The sequence below is a fragment of the Musca autumnalis genome, unplaced genomic scaffold (genome assembly GCF_047663935.1).
Source record: "Musca autumnalis isolate F117 unplaced genomic scaffold, ASM4766393v1 scaffold_5, whole genome shotgun sequence".
Taxonomy (NCBI): Eukaryota; Metazoa; Arthropoda; class Insecta; order Diptera; family Muscidae; genus Musca; species Musca autumnalis.
This window is the reverse complement of record NW_027412088.1, coordinates 68,519,520-68,540,679: the sequence shown is the minus strand read 5'-3', so window position 1 is coordinate 68,540,679 and position 21,160 is coordinate 68,519,520. Positions and strand designations below refer to the sequence as shown.

At 37.1% G+C, this 21,160-nt stretch overlaps 1 protein-coding gene across 2 annotated transcripts in view; it reads right to left on the bottom strand.

The window, feature by feature from the left end:
- Rgk3 (Rad, Gem/Kir family member 3) overlaps window positions 1-21,160 on the bottom strand; it is a 361,288-nt gene that overhangs the window by 236,359 nt on the left and 103,769 nt on the right. For both annotated transcript variants that reach the window (XM_073991719.1, XM_073991720.1), the window contains exon 2: window positions 4,009-4,487. In XM_073991719.1, coding sequence (XP_073847820.1) covers window positions 4,009-4,221 — 213 coding nt within the window. In that variant the 5' untranslated portion in view covers window positions 4,222-4,487. The remainder of the gene's footprint in view (window positions 1-4,008; window positions 4,488-21,160) is intronic.

The following is a 21,160-nucleotide window of genomic DNA, read 5'->3' as shown; positions in this document are numbered from 1 at the left end:
TGTTGCGACCACTAAGAATTTCAAATGTCAAATTACCGCTAGTTCGGTTTAATATTGTAGCTAAAATCAAATCAAATTACTGAAAATCGGGAGGTACCGTTATATGGGGGCTTTCTTGACAATGTTTGGTGGACAGGTGTGGTGACCACTAAGAATTTCAAATGTCAAATGTTCAAATTACAGATAATTCGGTTAAAACTTGTTGGTAAAATTCTCAAAATACCTGAAATCGGGCGGTAACGTTATATGGGGGCTATTCCATGTTTTTATGTCCACTAGTTATATAAGTTTATTGACATTTAAGAACCCTAAATGTCAATTGATAGCTAAATCGGTCTGAAAATGTAGATAAAAACGTCAAAATGCCGCAAATCGGGGGTACCGTTATATGGGGGCTATACCAAAACGTGGACCTAGGTCCACAACTTTTGTTATATAAGTTTAGTTACTCTTAAGAACCCTAAATGTCAAATTATAGCTATATCGGTCTGAAAATGTAGCTAAAAACGTCAAAATACCGTAAATCGGGGGGTACCGTTATATGGGGGCTATACCAAAACGTGGACCTATGTCCACAAGTTTTGTCACATAAGTTTATTGACATTTAAGAACTTCAAATGTCAAATTAAAAATCGGTCTGAAAATGTAGCTAAAACCGTCAAAATACCGTAAATCGGGGGGTACCATTATATGGTGGCTATACCAAAAACGTGCACCAATGTCCACAACTTTTGTTAGATTAGTTTATTGACATTTACGAACCCTAAATGTCAAATTATAGCTACATCGGTCTGAAAATGTAGCTAAAAACGTCAAAATACCGTAAATCGGGGGTTACCGTTATATGGGGGCTATACCAAAACGTGGACCTATGTCCACAAATTTTGTTAAATAAGTTTAATGACACTTAAGAACCCTAAATGTCAAAATATACCTAAGTCGGTCTGAAAATGTAGCTAAAACCGTCAAAATACCGTAAATCGGGGGGTACCGTTATATAGGGGCTATACCAAAACGTGGACCTATGTCCACAACTTTTGTTATATAAGTTTATTGACATTTAAGAACCTTAAATGTCAAATTATAGCTACATCGGTCTGAAAATGTAGCTAAAAACGTCAAAATACCGCAAATCGGGGGGTACCGTTATATGGGGGCTATACCAAAACGTGGACCTATGTCCACAACTTCTAATATATAAGTTTATTAATACTTAAGAACCCTAAATGTCAAATTATAGCTACATCGGTCTGATAATGTAGCTAAAAACGTCAAAATACTGTATATGGGGGGGTACCGTTATATGGGGGCTATACCAAAACGTGTACCTATGTCCACAAGTTTTGTTATATATATTAATTGATACTTAAGAACCCTAAATGTCAAATTATAGCCAAATCGGTCTGAAAATGTAGCTAAAAACCGTCAAAATACCGTAAATCAGGGGGTACCGTTATATGGGGGCTATACCAAAACGTGGACCTATGTCCACAACTTTTATTATGTAAATTTATTGACATTTAAGAACCCTAAATGTCAAATTATAGCTACATCGGTCTGAAAATGTAGCTAAAAACGTCAAAATACCGTATATCGGGGGGTACCGTTATATGGGGGCTATACCAAAACGTGGACCTATGTCCACAACTTTTGTTATATAAGTTTATTGACACTTAGGAACCCTAAATGTCAAATTATAGCTAAATCGGTCTAAAAATGTAGCTAAAAACGTCAAAATACCGCAAATCGGGGGGTACCGTTATATGGGGGCTATACCAAAACGTGGACCTATGTCCACAAGTTTTGTTATATATGTTTATTGACACTTAAGAACCCTAAATGTCAAATTATAGCCAAATCGGTCTGAAAATGTAGCTAAAAACGTCAAAATACCGTAAATCGGGGGGTACCGTTATATGGGGGCTATACCAAAACGTGGACCGATATAGCCCATCATCGAACTTGACCTGCCTGCAAACAAAAGACGCATTTTCCCAAAATTTCAGCGTCCTATCCCCATTTTTGTGGATGCTAGAGTGATTACCACAGACGGACGGACGGACGGACGGACGTGCTCAGATCGACTTAGAATTTTACCCTGATCAAGAATATATATACTTTATAGGGTCGCAAATGAGTATTTCAATGCGTTACAAACGGAAAAACAAACTTAATATACCCTCCATACTATGGTGGAGGGTATAAAAAGTAATAAAATGGAAAATTGTTTGGACGTGAAAATTTTTATATGGGGGCTATACCAAAACATGGACCGATGTAGACCATCATCGAACTTGACCTGCAAACAAAAGACGCATTTTCCCAAAATTTCAGCGTCCTATCTCCATTTTTGTGGATGCTAGAGTGATTACCACAGAGGGACGGACGTGCACAGATCGACTCAGAATTTTACCATAATCAAGAATATACTTTATAGGGTCGCAAATGGGTATTTCAATGCGTTACAAACGGAAAAACAAACTTAATATACACTCCATACTATGGTGGAGGGTTTACAAAAATTGCACTTTCATTTTCTAACAAAATGTCCTGTTGTAAGGTATTAACAAAAGCACACACAATTTTACAAACAAAACAAAAGCACAGACAAGAACACACAACATACAAAGTCACCCAAAAGACAATCATCATACATATCAGTGATATGATATCACCCATATTCTTCGTGAGTATGTACGTTGTGCCACTCACCAACTATCAAGAGAGCACTTGTGAGTTTTACACACAAGTCAAAATTGGATTTATACTCATTCCACACTCTAATGCTCAAGCATCGGTCGTAAAATCACAAATTTTTTTTTGTTGTGTGGTAAAAATACACGAGTGGAAAACATACTCGCTGTTAAAGCGCTCGAGACTTAAAACCACATGTGTGTATCTAAGTGGCTCGCTTTTGCCTGTGGCTCATTGAAGATCTCTGATAGAACTATCTTCAAACCCTTCAAAATGTACAATTCACAATTTAAGCTAGTTTAGTTGCAATATATGCATATATGAGGCCTATACCAAAACATTGACCGATATTGAAAAATGTTCACACTATGAATTTTCAGAAGTATAAATCCTAATTCAAAGATAAATGTACTAAAAAATGTGGTCAAGGCCCTCGAAATACATAAAATCGGGAGATACCCTTGTATCGGAGCTACACTTAAATATTGACCTAACTTAGTAATTATTTGCCAAATATTAGCTTAACCAATAATTTATCATATTAGAAGATTTTAGATTCATCAAATAAGAAATGTAGGCAAAACCGTAAAAACACTTCATAGTTTTTATGGTACCCATTTATGAGGGCTTCGAATATACCTCCCCAATCTCTCAATTTGCACCAAAACTGTGTTCCGTTATATTGATTGAAGTGTAAACATTCGAAAAATATTAACATTAGATCACTCAAATGCTTGCATGAATTAATCTCCGTTTTTTGGAATCTTGCCCCAATGTGCGCTGCATAAAAGACCTGTTGTAGGTTCACCTTATAGAGCAAATATTCTAATATAGCCACCTAAGTATGTATTTACTGTATAAAAGGAGTACTTATTGTTTCATATAAATCTTTTTAACTATTTATTTACAATTGGTCCCAATTTGAGTATTAACCTGTCCCACTGTCTTCAGTGTATGATTCTGTTTAATAAACTTAAATCAACGACAACATGACGACGTTACAGAACACATGTCGAGATGAAAGAAAATTATGGAAACATGTGTGAGCGGGTCTACATACGCTTAAATTACATTTTATGAAAGCCAATACAAGAAAGTGACTTACAAGGACATCACCTACAAACAAACATACAAACGTGTGTGGTATTCTAGTCTTTGCAAAATTCGCCAAATAAACTTTTATGCAATTAAATAAAACAAAGTGGCTGCGTATAATAAATTCTAGGTGAATTATAACAATGTTAAATTTTACTTTACGGTAAGCTAATGAAAATTTGAAGAGCAAAATGGAAACAAAAACAAAATCCTACTTACCGATCTTCCAGCTGTTGCGGTAATGCGTGCACTTTGTGTCCTTGTGGCTGGTCGACGTCTTCGATAATTCGGTGTACCCGAATTTTCCGGTGTATTATTGCCCGAAGGCATATTATAGATGGCATTTTCTAAACTACCACCACCGGTGGCACATATGGAAGCACTGCGTGTCTTCTTCTGCATCATGCGCATCGATGCAATATCATCGGCCATTTTGTTTGGCGTTTTATGTTGTCTAACTTCTTCTTCTTTTCGTTCTTGTCAATGACAATGTTAAATATTTGCAAAATTTCCTTTTTGTAACTGTGTATATGAAAATTTTAGAATATTTTGATTTGTGAGCTTTGTAAACTTTGATGTAAAATATGGTTTATTGGTCTCTTGGGTAATTTATGAGCTGCCACAAAACAAAAACTTAGCTTTATAACATTTGTAACAACAGTTGTGCTAATTCACAATTCACATGCACGCAATGAAATCTGCAAAAAATTAAAAAAAGAAAATAAAACACAACAATGTAGCAAATTTAAATGTTGCAACTTAAAATAATTTCAAAAAATAAAATAATGTATTTTTAAAATTTAAATTTCAAAATACTTAATATAAGTAAATATACCAATTGAAATTGAGATAAAGCCGTTGTATGTTTCTACTGTAAATTTCTAATAAAAAACCGAAGCAATATGAAAAAATGCTCGAAAGAAATTTTACCTAAAAATTACCCATGAAATAATATTGACTATATTTTATTGCTAATAAACTTTAATATAACTACTTTAACGTATGAAATATGTTTTAATTTTTCTAGAAATAATTTTACTCTATATAAGTATGTAAGCATAATAAGCATATATAACGTAGTGATAGAGAGATTTCTACAGTATTAAAATAAAAATGTGATTGCAATTTCTTGAAAGCAATTATAAAAGAATCAGTCGTCTTTGTGGACAGCTAATTACCTTAAGCCTAGCTCTCTAATTTTAAAAATTAAAAAACAAGTTTTCAACTTTTGCGGAGGAGGTAACTGAATGAACCTTAAAAATGTATCTAATTTTGAGAGTCATTCCTTTTAATAGTTATTGTGCCAAGCAGCCAGTTTAGTTGGTCACCGTATGTTTATGTAATCAGAATCACAAGGACTACCTACGATGAGGTGCGCTGGCTATTTCTGCCTACAATTTATCGAGCACCCCGATAGCGACCGGGCGAAGAGAAGTGTTTTGCGTCGTTTGCGATCTCTTACAGCCGAGGAAGAACCGCCACAATTTACGATGGATGATGTTGCAGATGTTATCCGAGGCGCAAAGTCATCCAATCATCATCGCTGCTGAAATCTGGCAAAGATGCCAGTAAATGTGAGTCATACAGGCCGATTTCACTTCTATCACCAGTAGCAACGGTACTCGATGCATTACTCCTCCCCAGCATCAGAACGTGCTATCCATATGCAGATCATCAACACGGGTTCCGGAAGGAGCACAGTACCACAACAGCACTGCACGCCATTTCGCCATCGAGAATACTACCCTCCGGCCTTGCCTGAAACGCTGGGTCATCAACTTTTTATGTGGTCGCTAGTCATACGTAAAATTCTTGTAGAATTTTTCCATGCGAGGAATATGAAAATATCTACCACTAAGTCAACAGCCACACTGTTCACCCCATGGACAGTGCAAATGAAGCTCCCACTGAATGTGCAGGTCGACGGTGCAATTATTCCGACCACAAACTACCCCAAAGTCCTAGGGGTTACATTCGATAGCATGTATAAGTCGTCTCAGCATACTACAGTTATCTGCGATAAGCTGAGAAACAGGAACAAGGTCCTCAAGTCCCTAGCCGGCACTTGGGGTGCGGATAAAGAAACTTTGTTAACCACATACAACGCGATAGGTCGGTCCGTGGTAAGCACTGCGGCGCCAGTGTGGTTTGCTAAAGTAAGTTATACGCAATCAGAATGCTGCCCTGAGAATAGCTACAGGGTGCCACCTCATGTCTGCAGTGGACCATTTGCATGAGGAGACAAAGATCCTTCCTGTGCGTCGTCACAACAGGGTGTTGACGATGCGGTACTTGCTTGGATGCTATAGGCAAGACCACCCAAATAACAATCTGGTGGATATGCCTGAACCCCCCAGGCGAGTTAGGGAGGATTATAGAGATCTGAAGAGAGAGAGGTCCAAAGATATAAAAGAGAACCTCTGGATCAACGTGCATACCAAGCAGGTTTAAGAGACATTCATACTGATGCGGTGGCAGAGTCTCTGGCAGCCTACAGTGTGAATATCGTCCTCGAAGATCATCCACCACCCGTCGCAGCGGAACAACAATAGCTGGCAAGACAAACGAGAGTCGTGTTGGTACAACTTAGATCTGGTTGGTGCAGCCGCCTCAATTCTTACTGGGTCAGGATTGATGGCACGCGAAATATCTGCCCAGCATGTGGCACCGGTCCGCATGCTACGCAGCACCTGTTTAACTGCCCAGCCAACCCGGCTGACTCAACTCCTCTCTCTCTCTCTCTCTCTCTTTTGACTAATCCTAATTCAGGTGGCGACCTTTCTGGGCTTGGAGCTGGAGGCAGAATCGAATCAATAAAATAAAGATTTACATGTACTTGTAGAAGCTGCTACAACAACAACAATGATGAACATTTGAACATTCGATGAGATGTTGTTCGATATAGTCCATCTACAAATTTGAATTAAGTTTGAGATAAATATTACGATCAATAGTTATCGTGCCATCCAGCCATTATAGTTGGTAACCGTAGAATTTTTAGAGCTTTTGAAACAAATCGGATGGTTGGTTCCCAGCAAACATATGGATCCGTTAGTCATTATGTAACCCATTACAAAATAATGTAAACAAAAATAACTACTTATATTACTCATTTTTAAGTTCTGAGTACGGTGGCATAGAGCGTGTGATTCCGACGACAAATCCTAGAGTTGTGTGTTAACAACACAAAGAACAGTTAATGGTGCACATGTAAGCACTAGAGTGGTTTTAAAAAATCGATGTCTGCATTTTTATGCGGCACCCCCTTAAGGAGTTTAGTTTTGTTAGATTTTAAGATTGCCAAAGTTTGAGCTTAACCGGAATATGTTAACACGTGTCACTGGGGCCTCAAAGTTTCCATGGACCCTTTATATAGCTAATATTAAAATCCGACTCGATTTTCAAATTTTTTTGTAGGTTTACTTGTTGAGCCACATCGATTTTTTTTATGTTTTTTCAAAAATATACATTTGCCTAACATAACCTGTTCAATGTAGATCTAAAAATATAACATCAACCCCACAGAAATTCCTTTCCTAAATAATATTTCCAAAATTTGTTTTACAAATAACAATGGGGGAATGGCTATTACTTTGAGTTAAATTTTTGTGTGGCGTTCACGGGAGGTGGATGGCTGGCTGACTGGTTGTATTACTTGCGGATATTTTTAAAAATAACAACAAGAAGCGCATCACATTCTGTTAAAGATAAATATTAGCGTTTGGGGGGTGGGTGTGTGTGTTTGGTTTTTTCGTTTCATGAAAATAAAAGTGGGTCATTTATTTTGGGACACAATTAATGAGTGAATGTTTGTGTGTCTGTACGAATACCATATCTATGCACAAAATCATTATATCATTTAATACGCTAAACTATGACTATGTGGTGAACAGGCGAATCAACTTCAGTGGAAAAAAGGAAAATGTTACAGTGTAAAATTGCACAGTGCAACCTTTTTAAGGTTATCTTGTGCCAACAGTTTGACCTGATGATTTTTTTGAAAGTACAGACACAAACGACAAAAAACCATAGTTGGGTTACACTGTGCGACACGAAAAAAATTAACCACATTCTGACACCGCAGTGTGATAGAAGACGAAAAATAAGAAGACACGTGTCTCGGCGTTTTTCCCTGTTACTTCGAATTTCGCGGTTATGGGCCCCCAAAGACCTGAGGCCTTGACGTCAAAAGGACCATTTTGTCAGGCTCATATCTTCTAATCCGCTAAGAATTTTGGTTTACTCGTGGAGGCGAAGTGTTAGCTCTCATCTTAAAGAAAAATAATTGTGAAGACATAAAATCCATTCAACCTTATCTTCAAGGTCAAAGTCGTTAAGGTCAATTTTCCGTTATAATTTTTTCTCAGATTTTGGCCTACAGATATCAAACCGATCAAAATTGAATCAAACAACCAACTACAAAAATGTACCTTAGATCTCAATAAACAACTTTCTAGAACATATGAACCCTGTAGAAATGGTTAACAACTTCCTAGAACATATGAACATTCTAGGAACGGTCCTTCATGTTCAAAATTCACCAACAATTATATTATCTTAGGTACATTTTTGTAGTTGCTTGTATTCTTGAATTTTGAACGGTTCGGTATCTATGGACCAGAATCGGAGAAAAAAGTATAAAAATCGAATATTTTCTAAAGTTTTTTGCTATTTTAACCTTTAAAAACAGTTCGTAGAGAGCTCTGATGTTCCACAAAGTTATATACTGATATATTCGCTACATTATTGTGGTTGAATGTTTTCTTGAATTTTGAATGGTTTAATTTCTATGGAGCAGAAACCGAAAAGGAAAATAAAAATTGCATTTGTTTTGTTATTTTGACCTTTAAGAACCATTTCTACAGGGTTCATATGTTCTAGAAAGTTGTTTATTGAGATCTAAGGTACATTTTTGTAGTTGGTTGTTTGATTCAATTTTGATCGGTTTGATATCTGTAGGCCAAAATCTGAGAAAAAATTATAACGGAAAATTGACCTTAACGACTTTGACCTTGAAGATAAGGTTGAATGGATTTTATGTCTTCACAATTATTATTCTTTAAGACGAGAGCTAAAACTTTGCCTCCACGAGTAAACAAAAATTCTTAGCGGTTTAGAAGATATGAGCCTGACAAAATGGTCCTTTTTGACATCAAGGCCTCAGGTTTTTGGGGGCCCATAACCGCGAAATTCGAAGTAACAGGGAAAAACGCCGAGACACGTGTCTTCTTATTTTTCGTCTTCCATTACGCTGCGGTGTCAGAATATGGTTAATTTTCCATGACACAAAAAATTACACACAGTGTTATATTGTGTCAGATCCAGCTTGGATTTTATGGCCCCATCTAAACGTGGTTAAATATGGACTTTTTAAAGCAATTCTGGGCAATATCTCTGAAACCTATGTGAATCTTTATCTAACCTCTGAAGCAAGTATGTAGATAAGGGCATGAATAAAAAAATACTTGGAGAAATAATAAACTCAAAAAACTACGTTTATTGTCTCAAATTTTATAATATATCGATAATTTGTGTACATTTTGCACCATATCCCAAAAACCGTTAATTTTTCTTAATGTTTTCTTTTGGAAAAATATTTCCTAGAATGTAATACACAACTCTTCAGAATGTGTCATTGTTGTAAAATGCCTCTATGCCGTTGTTTTCAGTACATTTTTCGACGACGATTTAATAAATATGTCAATAATGTGGTGAAATCCGAAATTCGAGAATAAACTGTTGGTGTGAACTGTGTTTGAAATGCGTGTTGTAAAAGATATGATGCAAAATACCGCTAAAACAATATGAATTAAGCACTTTGGAGTTTCAGAATATTCTAAAGAATTTCTGAGAACTTTATTTTGAAGATTTTGGTGAAATGTTACTTTGTTCAACTCCCAATAGTTTAGCTGATACTGACCAGAATTTCAGCAATTATGTAAAATTTTCTATTTTTATCGATTTTGATGCCCTAAATGGGGTTTTTCTTATGTGGTCTGTTCAAGAGATAAGTTCTACTATTTTAGGGCTACAACATTGCCAAAGACAGCAAGGCCAATTACCTAATCGTTTCCGAGATAAAGGCCCGATAAATGCAAAAACTGTAGTTGTAGCCCGGTTTAGAAGAGGCCATAAAATCCGAACTGGATCTGACAGGACAAAACCATACTAGGGTTTCTGTAGTCTCAATATGCACTTTTAAAAAATGCATACTAGAAGTTGTTTGCATTTTTAGTGTTGCATAGTGTTGTAGTGGCACTTTCTTCTAGTTCAGATTAACACAATGTTGACTATCAAATTCGACTAAAATTATTAAACCAAATAATTTTAAATTAAAAATCTAAATAAAATTACCAATATTGTTGCAACATTAATTCTTAGCGACAGTTTGATTTTGGTCATAAACTTACCGAAAATTTTATTACAGATTATTGTTAATGACAATTGTCATCAATTCTATTTTCGCATAAGAATTAAAATAATATTTAATAATAATAATAATAATAATAATAATAATAATAATAATAATAATAATAATAATAATAATAATAATAATAATAATAATAATAATAATAATAATAATAATAATAATAATAAAAATAATAATAATAATAATAATAATAATAATAATAATAATAATAATAATAATAATAATAATAATAATAATAATAATAATAATAATAATAATAATAATAATAATAATAAAATTTTTTTTTTGCGGCTGAGGTGGGAAAATGCCTTACGCATTCACGTTGGGTGGTCACTCAACATGGGATGTCGGACTCGATCTTCATACCGACTAAATACCCACCTCTTCACCTCTGGGAGTTCCATCTACTTCGGCACCGCTTTCGCATTACTTCGAGGTGGCTCCCAGGTCCATAGGACCTTCTTCTCAATCTTGCTTGCGTCCAAGCTCCGCATTTTTTCGTATATCAGTTTCCATTACTAGCATTGTCCAAATCTTTCATTTTGCTTCTCAGTAGTACCTCACAGTCCCTTGCAACCGTGATCCAGTTTTCATTTCAGCATTTTCTCTAATACATTTTCGGCAGATAATGTGCCTGTCTGTTGCTCTGCTGTGGCCCGGAGATTAGGCCATCGGCTGCATGCAAAAAAAGTGTGCTCCGCGTCATCTATTGTATCTTCTACTTCATAAAGACACAAGGGTGAGTTGCATTTTCCTTGTTTAAACAAGTATTTCCGGAAATACCCATATCCGGAAAGCATCTGCGTCAGGTAGTAGTTTACATCTCCGTGTTTTCTATCCACCCATGTTTTAATATCTGGGATAAACCTAGCAGTCCATCTACCACGATTCTCTCTGTTCCATACTGTTTGCCATTTTCCAAAAGTTTCTTGTTTTATTTGCCAAATATCTGCTGCTGTATTCTGGGAACGTTTCTTTTCGTATAATTTGTGACGCTCTTCTGTCATTAAGTCTACAGGTACCATACTCGATATGATCTGTACGGCTGGTCCCGAAACTGTGCGGTACGCAGATGCAACTCGTGATCTGCTCATTGAAGATAGGCTCGGAGCCCAAACTTCACATCCGTATAGAAGAATGCTATTGCATGTTTCCATTAATAATTTTCTTTTAATTGGGAGAGGCCCTCCGATGTTTATCATAAGCCTACTTAGTTGCCTAGTGATTGTAGTAGCTTTGTCACTAGCGCGGTTTATCTGCGACGAAAAGTACAGTTTATTGTCGAGCTGTATTCCAAGGCTGTTCAAAGTGCGCACTTCTGTCGGCGTGTGTCAGTTTGCTCACTCACACAATTGAAAAAGAGAGCTTTTGTTTTTGAAATGAAAATTTTCAATACACACATTTTTTCCATTACACAAGACCAACATTACTCGAACAAAACATCGTATTTGAATTATAAATTCTTGTGTAGCCACTGGAGAATAAACGAAACTTGATTCTCTTTAAAATAATGAATGTGTTTGCTAATTATTAGCTTATCCGTGTAATTGTAGAATGTATTTATACTAATTGTTTTTCGTAAATTTTATAAAACCAGACTGAATGGTATGTTGGGAAACTATCAAAATGTTTGTGTTTCAAAACCAACACAACAACAAAATGTGTTTGTATGAGTGTGAGCAGGCCTACTGTATTCCATGGCAGGTGACCGTTTTTGAGTACGGATAACAACATCGTTTACTCTCATGTCAATTTCAGCGGGCATATGTTGTCTAGTCAATAGCACCAGTTCAGTTTTGTGCATAGCCAATTCTAAGCCATGGGTCTCTAACCACGTTTTGGTTCGGATCATTACTTGCCTTAGTTTCCTTTGGGCATCATCTGTTGTTCTTGCCTGAATTACTGCGGCTATGTCATCTGCATACCCTCGCATTCAGTTTTGACTGAAATTCATCCACAGACCGTAACCGTATCTTTTTCCTTCTCTCTAAGGGTTTATACATTTTCTGTCTGGAATCCATATTCCGGCAGTTTTTGATTCATCCTCAAACCAGTGTCCAATTTTTTCAGATTGGTATTGTTCACTAATGATCATAATGTCAGCCTCTTGTTCGCGCACTATCTGTAGTAGAAGTGCATCTGGAACTCTTCCTCTATGCATGCTAAGTTGTAGAATTTTAATATTGTTCGTTTTTTAGTAGAAACGCAACTTTTGGAACCAGGCATGTGGTTCACATGACGCTTCCCTTCTTCTGCGCATATGCAACATTTGATATGGGTTTTGCAATCCTTGCGTGTATGTCCTGTTTCTCCGCAGCGGATGCATATACCCATGCCTTTTCTATCAGGACCATTGCATTCATATTTTGTATGACCGGCGCCAAAGCATCTATAGCAGCGTTTAGTTTTACTTTGCGGTCTGCCATACCAACTTTTAGTAGTTTTGCCCCTAAAATTTGATTTACTCCATGTACGGGTATCGTAACAAAAGCTCTTCTCTGCTCGCGATAGTTCGGAGCTGTTAAGTGTATTCCAATGTCGCTGAGCGCTATTTTTGTGACACGATGTACTGCGTTTTACACCTTGTCTATGGTAGTTAAGGCATCGAGGTCTTGTAACTCGATTGTTGCCTTTGGCTTCCGTTCCTCTACTGTGGCTGAGTCCTTCAATGATCCTCTTATAGCATCACAGAATTTCTCCCGTTCTCCACCTCTTCCCATCACCAAAACTATTGCTCCCGTTTTTGTCTTGCTGATGGATCGTATGGCTACTTCTGCTTCTTCAGGTCTGACATTCTGTCTGAGCACATCGGAATAGCTGTTGCCAGCGCTTGGCTTAATGATCACTGCGTCTGGACGATTTCTTGGTGCCTTCTTTCTTCTTTTTTCAACAGTTTTCCAATTACGCTCTTGCTCCTGTTGTGTTCTGCGCGGGGCTTCTTGGTGAACTTCTGTTGCTTTCTTTTTGTGTCTCTTTTCAGGATTAGTGTCAGCGGGGCTTTGTGCACTTATCTTGTGTTGAGGAGCTTGAGGTGTTTGGGTTAGCAAACGTACTTCTTGCTCTTCGTTGTGGAGCTTATTTTTCCTCTTCTTTTTTCGGCAAGTTTCCAATTCCTTATATAATCTGCAATAAAGTCGAGTAGCTCGTCCAGTTCAGAGACTCCATTTTGGACATCTCTACTGATATTGCGCTGCTTGTTGATGGCCACTCTCATTTTTCGGAGCACATCGTGGCATTTCGTCACTATTAATTCTGCTGCTGGGGTAGGTTGTGGAGTTTCCCCTACTTCTATTTCCGCTGTTTGCGAGGTAACTGGCGTACGCATGATCCTCGAACTAGCTCGGAAAGCATACTTATTAATAATAATAATAATAATAATAATAATATTAAAAAAATAATAATATTAATTGTTCCACAAACATCCCATACGGGACAAGGGAGACTTCTCTCATATCATATTAGTTCAATGGCATGGGACCTACAGTTTATCGCCGAGTCCGAACGGCGTGTCCTAAGACACCAATTGTAGAGAAGTTTTACATGGCTGAAATACTCAGGAAATGTCGCCAACATTACTGAGGGGTATTTTGCCACCGTTGAAATTTTTTGATGTTGCCTGGCCGGGGAATCGAATCCACGACCTTCAGCTTGCAAGGCGGGTGTCCATACCATTGCACCACGATGGCAATGGATAATAATAATAATTCCAAGCAAAATGTTCGATGCCAAAGATGTCATTCAATCATGGGAGCGAGTATTCTGGCATGTCATCTTTTTATCATCTTCATCGATGAATTTTATATGAGCGTGGACCCCAAAAGATGATATTCATTTTTGGATCCAAAGCATGTCATTTACACCAATGCTTTGACATGTCATTTTCACCAATGCTTTGGCATGTCATTTCCACCAATGCTTTGGCATGTCATTTTCACCAACCGTTTGCAATGACATTATCATTACGACGGGAGTTTTAACAACGTTGGTTGTGGTTTCTCCGACAGCATCAAGCCTATTGTAAATAATTATTCTTATATATTTAGAAAAATGTGTATAAACAAAAACACAAAATTCATATCTATTAGATCGATGGAATGGGTTCAAATGCTGATGAAAAGATCGGATCTTTCACGACTTCCTTTACATTGGTTCAAATGCTAATGAAAATATCGGATCTTTCAGGACTTCGTTTGCACCAAAAGATGCCATGAAATCACGTCATCCCATGGAACACCTTCTTTCAAATTTTGCTGGGATTGAGTGCAAAATTACAATTCTGCACCTTCTTCAGATGTAATTCGAAACAGTTTAGATGTAATTCGTAACATTTCATTTGTAATTCGAATTATTCTACTTGTAATTTTAATTATTCCGCTTATATTTCGAATTATTTTATTTAAAATTATAAACAAAATGATTCGAATTATAAATGGAATAAATTGAATTTCAAATAAAATAATTCGAATTACAAAAGGGATAATTCGAATTTCACATGGAATAATTCGAATTAAAAATTGAATAATTGGATTACAAATAGAATATTTCAAATTGCAAATGGAATAATTCGAACTTCAAGTGGAATTACAAATGTTATGAATTACAAATAAAATTCTCAAATTGCAATAAAAATAATTCGAATTACATCTGAAAAAGGTGTACATAGTTGAAGTAATTAATATGGACTATAAGTAACACACATCCCACTTCGCTAGCTCTCTGTAGAAATATTTATCTCTGGGACCAGCATTCCTTGACCGTAACTTGATTATGTCTCTCCTCTGCACAAAAGTCACACAAAATCATATTCTTCTTCTGTAGACTATTTGAAATTACAACAGAAAAATTGAATCTGAAGAATATTTAAAGTCCACATAAACTGTTAAAGAAAAAAATTATTCATAACACCTCCGACAACATGTTTCCTTCCGGTGTTTCATTTTTATTAAAAAAATATGAATAAAAGCAAAATGAAAAGTTACAAAAGTTGCTAAGGATATTTATGATGTGGTTGTGTCAATTATTGTAGCACTATAACATAACGATGCAATACAAGTTTAACAAAAACATGTTATGTCAACGACACTAACAGAAATTCGTTTCGGAGGGTGCCCAACAGGACAAAATGTGACCTTTTGAAAGGAAAATTTGCAAAATGTTTATGTACGTCCCTGATCTATGGAAGCCACCAGATTCAGGAATTGACATACATACGTACATTCATGTATGTGTACATGTATTACATATTCATGAAAGGATGTGTGTAAAAGAATTTATGAACATCAACTATTACTTGCATTTGCGAAAAGGAAGGAAAGAAAGCCCACAGACCGGAAAAAAGTATGAGCAGAAAATCTTCATGCAATAACGGACACTTGGTCACGACTTTCAAGATACTTATACTTTAGATCACGTTATAGTATAGACATTCATAGTAAAGCAACTGTATTAAATTTACATATTTTTGACGAGTATATGATGAAGCAATGTAAACTAGATAGAAAGTTTACGCACTGATGTAATAAATAGGGTGAGAATATGTGTATCGTTAATGTACATATGTATGTTTTACATAGGGCTTATAGTAAAATTGTAGTAATGGCGATAGACCTTAATTTGCTTTGGTTGGCGGAACTTTTACCAAAGTTTGACTAATTAAATCATAATCTTCGTAAGTAGGGATACAAGTGGCATTAATCTTGTTTTATTAAAAATATGACATGAAAACTTTTATAAAGCAAACAAATTTCAAATGAAAAGGGGGAAAAGGAAAGGCTCAAAGTCAGGCGGGTGGACTATATGATACTCCCCAGCAAAAATCCTCATTACAAACCTCCTTTCCCACCCATTATTTTAACAAGGGCATGTCGCGCGAAATTTCTGGTTATTTTGTAACCACTGAATAAATTAGGTGGTAACCACTGGAATAGAGTAGATTCTGACTACTTATTTCAGTGGTTACAAAATAACCAGATATTTCGCGCGACATACTTTACTTACTTAGATGGCTTTTGTATTAAACAGAACGTCTTGTTCCATAAGCCTAAGAATAGATTTCCAAACGCACCGATCTTTTACTTTACTTCTCCAATTTTGGATGCCATGTTCTGTGATATCTTCTTCAACTTGGTCCTACCATCGGAGTTTTGGCCTTCCCATGGGGCGTATACCGTCGAGTGGCTCGTATTTAAATGCCTTTTTGGCGGGGGCATCTTTATCCATCCTGCTGACATGGCCAAGCCAACGCAATCGTTGTAGTTTGATACGTTTTACTATATCGATGTCGGTCGGCTGGAATAGCTCGTGGTTCATACGACGTCGGTATTCACCGTCAACGCATATTGGTCCATAAATCTTTCGAAGAATTTTTCTCTCAAACACACCAAGTTCTGCCTCATCTGCTTTCGCAAGTACCCATGCTTCAGATCCATACATAAGTACGGGTAGTATCAGTGTCTGGTAGAGCGTAAGTTTTGTTTGACGAGAGGTGGTTTTACTTTTAAACTGTTTACTTAGACCAAAGTAGTATCTGTTGGCCAATATTATTCTTCTCTTTATTTCAAGGCTTATATTGTTGGTTTTATTTATGGCGGTGCCGAGGTAGATAAAGTCATTTACTATCTCAAATTTATAATTATCAACATCCACAGTTGGTCCGAGTCTACTGGACGACTTGCGTGTTGATTGCATAAACTTCGTCTTATCGCCGTTGACTGCCAGACCCACTTTGGCAGACTCTTTTTCAATTTTTCCAAAGGTGGCTGTTACGGCTCGCGCTGATCTACCTATTATGTCTATGTCATCTTCGTATGCAAGCAACATTACATCTTTATTGTATATCGTGCTGTTTTTGTCTCTGGCCGTATATATATTAGCATCTCGTATGACCTTTTCCAGTAGGATATTAAATAGGTCACACGATAGACTGTCACCTTGTCTGAAACCTCGTTTTGTGTTGAAAGGCTCGGAGAGGTTCTTTCCTATTTTAACCGCTGATCTTGTGTCAGCCAATGTCATACTGCATAGTCGAATTAGTTTTGCAGGGATGCCAAACTCAGACATGGCTTGAAACACCTTTGCTCTAATTGGGCTGTCGAACGCGTCCTTATAGTCGACGAATAGGTGGTATGTATCGATTTGTCTTTCGTGGGTCTTCTCCAATATTTGGCGCAGTGTGAAGATTTGGTCAATTGTCGACTTACCAGGTCTAAAACCGCATTGGTATGACCCGATTATTTCATTGACCATGGGTTTTAACCGTTCACAAAGTATGATCGACAACACTTTATATGCGATGGGAAGGAGACTTATACCTCGGTAATTTGCACAAACCGTTTGGTCTCCTTTCTTATGTACGGGACATAGTAGGCTGAGGTTCCAATCGTTGGGTATGCTTTCTTCCTGCCAAATTTCGCAAATTAGCCGATGCATACTCCTTACCAGCATTTCGCCACCTGTCTTAAACCATTCGGCGGGAAGTCCATCAGCTCCTGCTGCCTTATTGTTTTTCAGCCGATTAATGGCTGTCGTAACCTCGCTTTGGCTAGGTGGTAGACATTCAACATTGTCATTTACAATTGGTTCTGGGGTATCTTCATCTCCATCCATATTCGATACCAAAAGCTTCATAAAGTGCTCCTTCCAGATCCTCAGTACGCTATATGTATCAGTTACCAGATTCCCTTGGTCATCTTTGCAGGAGAATGTGCCTGCACCATATCCTTCAGTCTGGTGTTTTACACTCTGGTAAAATTTTCGGACTTCATTCTGACTCCTGAACATCTCGAGTTTCTCACGCTCACGTTTTTATTGCTCCTTCTTTTTTCTTCTGAAAATACGCTTTTCCTCTCTCCTCTTCTCCCGATAAGTTTCTTTCGTTCTTCGTGTTGCTACTGAATGCGGTGTTGCTCTATATGCCGCGTTCTTTTCTTCTGTAGCTTTACGACACTCCTGATCGTACCATAAATTTTTAGGTGGAGGTTTTTGGTACCCAAGTATGGTTTTTGCGGCAGTCTGGAGGGAGTGGGCTATTCTTTGCCAACGTGCTTCTACATTATCGGGACAAGGAGTGCTGTTTTCCAGCATGCGAGTCAGTTGAGCGGAGTAGGCATGTGCTGTCTGTTGTGTTTGCAGCTTCTCGACATCCAGCTTCCGTCCTGTGTTAGATCGCACTTTTGCCGCAACATTAAGACGAGTGCGTACCTTGGCTGCCACAAGGAAATGGTCCGAATCGATGTTCGCACCTCGAATCGATCGGACATCTAACACACTGGACGAGTGTCTTCCATCTATCACAACATGATCAATCTGATTTTTTGGTCCGAATCGATGTTCGCACCTCGAATCGATCGGACATCTAACACACTGGACGAGTGTCTTCCATCTATCACAACATGATCAATCTGATTTTTTGTTTTCCCATCCGGGGATATCCACGTAGCCTTGTGTATGTCGAGGTGTGGGAATCTGGTGCTGCTCACTACCATGTTCTTTGCCGCTGCAAAATCAATCAGCCTCATTCCGTTGTCGGATGTTACCTCATGAAGACTGAATTTGCCGACCGAATATATTTTCCCTTCCAATTTTAGCATTAAAATCTCCTAGAACAATCTTAATGTCGTGGCCAGGGCAGCGGTCATATACTCTCTCTAGGCGCTCGTAGAATATATCCTTGGTCTGTTCATCTTTCTTTTCGGTCGGGGCATGGGCGCAGATGAGACTGATGTTAAAAAACTTTGCTTTTATTCGGATTGTGGCAATTCTCTCATCAACAGGAGTGAAGCTGGAGACGAGATTTTTAAGCCTCCTATTTACCATAAATCCAACACCTAGCTCATGTTTCGTCTCATGGCAACTATAATACAGTGCGTAATCGTTTGTTATTTTTACGTCTGCCCGGTTCCATCGCACTTCCTGTAAGGCGATAATATCAGCATTGTACTTGTTAAGTACATCCGCCAGTGCGCAAATTGCACCTGCTCTGTAGAAAGTCCTGACATTCCAGGTACAGATTCGCAGATCATGGTCCTTAAAACGTTTGCGGGGTTCGTCAACTTTAGAGGGGTTTGTTTTTCTTCTTTTTCTTTGTTTTTTCATAGTAGGCGGCGTTTTGACGGGGTGAGTTACTAGCCCAACGCCCAACCCAAGTTTTTAACGTTCTTATGGGTGAACGCGCGGCACATGTTAGCTCGCTACCTTCAACGGATGTTAAAGGCAGCTCCCCAGGTGACACCACGGGGAGGTCAGTGTCCACTTGAGATGAAAGACCCTGTAGGAAGTGTGGGGTCATGTGTTGACATGTCGCCACTTTGTCTACTAATATGAGTCAACAAAGTCAACACTTTGTCACCAGGTTGTCAACTATTGATACCTTTACCTTAAAAAGAAGAAGCATTGTGTATATTGACAGATGATAGCCCAACGAAGCATCCTTTTTTAATTTTCTTAATTGTTTGGCGTAAAATGATTTTTGCGGTTGGTGAAAAAAGTGTTTTTGTAAAAATCAATAAAATATCGTGAAAACCTGAAGCATATAATTTCAATAACAAGTATGAGCAAAAGAAAATATAAAAGACATGTGAAAAATAAACAATTCTATAGCAAAGTACAAATTCTGAGTCGACTAACAACATTTGTGGTGAAATTTCGACAATTAGACATTATGTGGAACCTTTAGAGAAGATTGTGGAGCCTAATGTATATATTGTCCCGTCTCGCTGGAAATGCTGAATGCAACTAAACATAATAATGAATTACAATGTTGAAGAATTATTTGGCAAACATCGATTGTGAGATTTTTCCAATGTTATACAGCTGTAATAGGCAAGAAAATTTAAGGACATATTTTTTTATTTAATTTATACATGTTTATTCTTTTCAATTCCTTGATGTTATATCAACATTCAGCGAATCGCCTGATAAAACGTTAAGTGCAACAGAAGAAGAACTATTTTAAGCAGAGAAGTCATTGGTGCGACTTGGCCAAGAAAATAAAACGAAAACTTTTTTATTATTTATATGTTAAAATGTTTAAGCAGCCTTGAAAACATTGTCTTTATTTACTAATTTTTTACTTATGTGGAATCTTTGGCTTAGCCATTTAAAAAGATAAAAATACTGTAATACGCAATTTGTACATTTTTAGCATTTTCAATATTATTTGTTTTATTCTTTAATAAAATATAGTATTTAAACAAATGTGTAGCTTCATCTTCTTATTAAACGTACTATATAGCTGTTTTATCTATGAAAAGTTCCAAATAAGCTAAAAAGTTTAGTATTGAAAATCTGGTACTATTGACTCACTACCTCCATTGTCTATACTGACTTACTACCTCCAATGTCTATACTGACTTACTACCTCCAATGTCAACACATGGTTCCTCAGGAACTACTGACTTACTATTGACATACTAGTTCCATTGTCAATACTGACTTTCGAATGACACGTTCATACAAAATGTCTATAGGAAATTACATTAGTTGTCTACAGTTTGTCAGTAGTACTGTTGACAATGTCAGTAGTAAGTCAGTATAGATTCACTATTGACATTTCCTACAGGGGAGGGACCGAGATAAATCCTGGGCTTTGTCATGTTAAAGCCGGTCAAGACCGTTGCTTGGTATTTTTCATCCCCTGCGTCACCCATTTCGCGCGACATGCCCTTGTTAAAATAATGGGTGGGAAAGGAGGTTTGTAATGAAGATTTTTGCTGGGTCTATACCACTGTGAATATGTATGTACAAAAATGGAAATTATTTTTCGCTTTAGTAATAAAAGTAGTTAGCTCAATCGCTACGTCCACAAAAAATAAACTTATTTTAAGTTGGAATGTGGTTTTTGACAGAATAAACAATCGAATTTTACAGCTTAATCGAATATACCGACAATTGTCGGTAAAATTAAAATGCTTATAATTTCGGTAATTAACGATGTTTTTCGGT